The sequence below is a fragment of the Centruroides sculpturatus genome, unplaced genomic scaffold, assembly GCF_000671375.1.
Source record: "Centruroides sculpturatus isolate CEXI.00-Female unplaced genomic scaffold, Cexi_2.0 scaffold78, whole genome shotgun sequence".
NCBI classification, from domain to species: domain Eukaryota; kingdom Metazoa; phylum Arthropoda; class Arachnida; order Scorpiones; family Buthidae; genus Centruroides; species Centruroides sculpturatus.
This window is the reverse complement of record NW_019384629.1, coordinates 628,839-633,013: the sequence shown is the minus strand read 5'-3', so window position 1 is coordinate 633,013 and position 4,175 is coordinate 628,839. Positions and strand designations below refer to the sequence as shown.

The following is a 4,175-nucleotide window of genomic DNA, read 5'->3' as shown; positions in this document are numbered from 1 at the left end:
CAAATTAGTTTGATTTCTAAAGTCTAAATTCTTCTAATTCATAAATCTACGTTTCAGCTGCAAGGTAGATTATGAATTAGTGGGACGGTTTATCATCTCAAAAATATTCCTATGTAAATTTTCAATCCGAACATCAATAACGTTAGAAAACATATTTTATATTTTAAAACAAAAAAGATTTAGGGTTTCACAAGTGCGTGAATTACAACTCGAAAACTGTCATTTTGTTGACTTTGTTCCTATAGAGGCTTTTGATCAAGGCCATTAGAATTACAAAACATCAAAGATTCAGCCAAATCCACAGGGACTCATTTCCCATAAGGTTTGTACTGGGTCTTTTTAAATAAACACGATACAAAAGTGGTTTCCGTCGAGTCATAATTGATTTGTTCTTCGAACTGTCGTCGACTAAAGAGTTGGGAAAGATCGTTCCGGAGAATTATTTTTTGGGGATTTCTTACTAAAGCTTTTTTCGTTTTTCTTTTGTGTATAATATAAAAGCGTTTCGTGCCTGTTGATTTCTTTGCGCATTTGTTTTTCATTTAGACATTACAATACAGGTATTTTAAATTACCAAACACCTATTTTAAACTTTTTATCGAGTCCATCGTAGGTTGGTCCAGGTCGACAATGGTGCGGCCGGCTGGTGAGAAACGGGACCACACATATCCAAGAAAGACTACTCACAAAAAAGTGGGATTTCTCGCCCAGGTTCGATTCTAAGCCTCCCATAGTAGAAGCTGTGGGAGGCTTACGACTTAATATCATTAATATAATTAATTTCTTGAATTACAATAATTATGTTATACAGTATTTTTATGTCTAAAGATGCAATATAAAATGGCACAAATTAAGCTAAAATAAAAGTAAGATATAAAGAAAAGATTCTTATTTAATTTTTAAAACATTACAATTAGAAACACGTTTTTTTCCCACATATTAAGTTAATGATATTTACGATCTTTGGTATAATTTTTTAAGCACTCCTTTCCTCCATAAAACAAAATTTATAATAATTAGAACTACAATTATTACACCTATACAAATAGCCGCTATGCTTCCAGGAGACAAACCAGAATTAGAAGTATCTGTAAATGTATAACATTAAATTTGTAATATGTATTTTTAGTTATAAAAACAAAAAATGAGAAGGAATAAAAAACCACTCACTCTTTCTATTAACATTATTTTCCTCGGTTGAGATAACTACATTTAAAACAGAAAAAAATTATGAAAATTATAAAAGAAATGCGATTTTGATTTATTTAATTTTTATTAAATTAAATCTCATACTTGTTTTCACTCCACATATAAATGGTTTTTTTGCATTACAATCGGAATTTTCCCACGTTTGATCGGGTAAATTCATTTCAACGCATCCTTCTTCCTCCATGGGTTTACTTTTCCAACTAACAAAATCTAGAACACTCTCGTCCTGCCATTTATATCCCTCTAAAAATACATTAATCATACATTAAACGCCTTTTCTATTCGAATACAATTTAAAGATTAAGAATATTGTGAGTAAAGGAGTAAAAAGGGGAGCAATTACCATCTTTTCGACGGGACAATCCTATCCAAACACTTTTGAAACTCTTTAAATCTTGACTAATCGACTTCATTTCTTGGAATGAATGAAAACTTATTAAGCTGGCTTCTGTAATGAATTGAAAATGAAACTAATTTAGAAATGAATAAATAGGGGAGACCGGGGCAAGATCGGCATGTTAAGCTTTACTTAAATTTTGTGTAATAAATACTGCTGTAAACTGAAAAAAAAGCTTTGCATATTGTCTATTNTTTATTTAATTTTTATTAAATTAAATCTCATACTTGTTTTCACTCCACATATAAATGGTTTTTTTGCATTACAATCGGAATTTTCCCACGTTTGATCGGGTAAATTCATTTCAACGCATCCTTCTTCCTCCATGGGTTTACTTTTCCAACTAACAAAATCTAGAACACTCTCGTCCTGCCATTTATATCCCTCTAAAAATACATTAATCATACATTAAACGCCTTTTCTATTCGAATACAATTTAAAGATTAAGAATATTGTGAGTAAAGGAGTAAAAAGGGGAGCAATTACCATCTTTTCGACGGGACAATCCTATCCAAACACTTTTGAAACTCTTTAAATCTTGACTAATCGACTTCATTTCTTGGAATGAATGAAAACTTATTAAGCTAGCTTCTGTAATGAATTGAAAATGAAACTAATTTAGAAATGAATAAATATATAGTATATACAGTATAAACAAAGTTGTAAAATATTTATTTAACTATGCAATGCATCTTTTTAAAGAGAATTTTTGGGATATTTTACAAATTTCTTATAGAAGTCTCTGTTTTATGGTTAAAACAGGGCTGATAAATAATTCTTTCGCTATTTATAATTTTAAGATTTATCCTTAATATTATGTTTATATAATATTAAATTATATCTTATTCATGCAAAGATGTAATCAAACATTTTAATTATTATGACTATTTTTATTATTTGAAACATGGGTAAACTTTGCCTGATAATCAATGCAAAACACGCCAAAGCAACAAAGGACATTTAAAATGATGTCCATTTCTAATGGTAACGGCCTTGAACATTTTATCTTATGAGTTTGTAATGATATCTTGAGAAAGTCCCTCGTTAATAAACTTGTTCCTACGGTAATATTTTTGGGCTGCAATTTTCAAATTGCAGACCTATAAATTCACATTGGCGCCTTTCTGTCCTTCCTTAATCTAGAAAACGGACATTAGATAGATGGAATTCGAGCCCTGATATGGAAAGCTTAGGTGCAGGAGGCCCCGATTAACTATATACGAACGTCCGGTCCGGACCGGAAATTATTGATTTTAATTTAAAATTTTTTCCAGAATGGAGTTGACCAGTATAATTGATGTTATCAGGGAAAATATTATGATGAACATGAGCATGACATTACTACAATCGAAAAAACATATATTTTTAATTAAATAAATTAAAAATATGAATAAAAATTGCCGCCCGGTATTTTTTTTACTCTTTCCGCCCGTGGGCACTAAGAGGGCCTCTTAAAGCAGGCCCATTATGGGTTCGGTCAGGCCCACAATGGGGCGACCGGGTGGTGAGGGACGGGGCCCGACATATCCGAACCAACCGAAAAATTCCTAGGGATTCTTTGACCTGTCCGGATTCGATCCCGGTTCCCCAGAGCGGTAGGCTGCCACCTTGACCGCTCGGCCATCCGGCCGCATATTTAGGATTTAATTATTTCAGTCGAAGCGGTAGGCTGCCACCTTGACCGCTCGGCCATCCGGCCTGCCGCCCGGTATTATGACATTATTACAATACCGGGCGGCTATTTATTATATTAACGAGATATCAGAGTATAAATAAGCAAATGAGCTGCTATTTGACACGCATCAAGAGGAAGCTATCGACTGTGAAGAAACGTCGTATTGTGGACCTGCTGAAGAAAAGATTATTTGTTGAGAAGCAAATGAGCTTTAGAACAGGGGTGTCCAACCTTTTTGTTCTTCTGGGCCACATTAAAAGAAGTCATGGAGTTTTGGGCCACAAGTATATATAATATATTTGTGACTCAATCCTTAAATATACAAGTATATTTAAGGATTTGAAAGATTATACAAGTATATTTATAATATACTTGTATTATACAAGTATATTATAAATATATTGTATACAATAATAAATATAATATATTGTATTATACAAGTATATTTATAATATACTTGTATAATCTGTATAATTTATACAAGTATATTTATAATATACTTGTATAAATATACAAGTATATTAAGTATATTTAAATATACAAGTATATTTAAGGATTAACATGTCTAGATTGTAGTAATAAATATTAAAACTTTATCACGAACAAGGATATTTTAAAAAATTACTTCTCCAGTCACTTTCAATTTTTACTAAGAAATAAATAAATTCATTTATTATAATTCCTTTATAATAAATGAATTTATTTAATTCTTAGTAAAAATTTATTTGAAAAACACAAATATTTGTTTCATTTGGGTCTCTAATTAATAAAAAACAACGAAACACCATTTTAAAGTGCATTTTTATTCGACTAATATATTTATAAATAATATGTTGCCCAGAAAGTAGCCAATGCGCGAAATGATAATTTTTACGCCAAACTGAAAAAAGGGTA

At 31.0% G+C, this 4,175-nt stretch overlaps 1 protein-coding gene across 1 annotated transcript in view; it reads right to left on the bottom strand.

The window, feature by feature from the left end:
* Nucleotides 1-893: 893 nt before the first annotated feature.
* The window catches only part of LOC111625703 (macrophage mannose receptor 1-like), a 22,379-nt gene continuing 19,097 nt past the window's right edge, over nt 894-4,175 (bottom strand). The window contains exons 11-14 of the mRNA XM_023368919.1: nt 1,553-1,657; nt 1,294-1,452; nt 1,171-1,206; nt 894-1,088 (exon numbers count right to left, since the gene is read on the bottom strand). Of these exons, the coding sequence (XP_023224687.1) occupies nt 955-1,088; nt 1,171-1,206; nt 1,294-1,452; nt 1,553-1,657 (434 nt within the window). The 3' untranslated portion in view covers nt 894-954. The remainder of the gene's footprint in view (nt 1,089-1,170; nt 1,207-1,293; nt 1,453-1,552; nt 1,658-4,175) is intronic.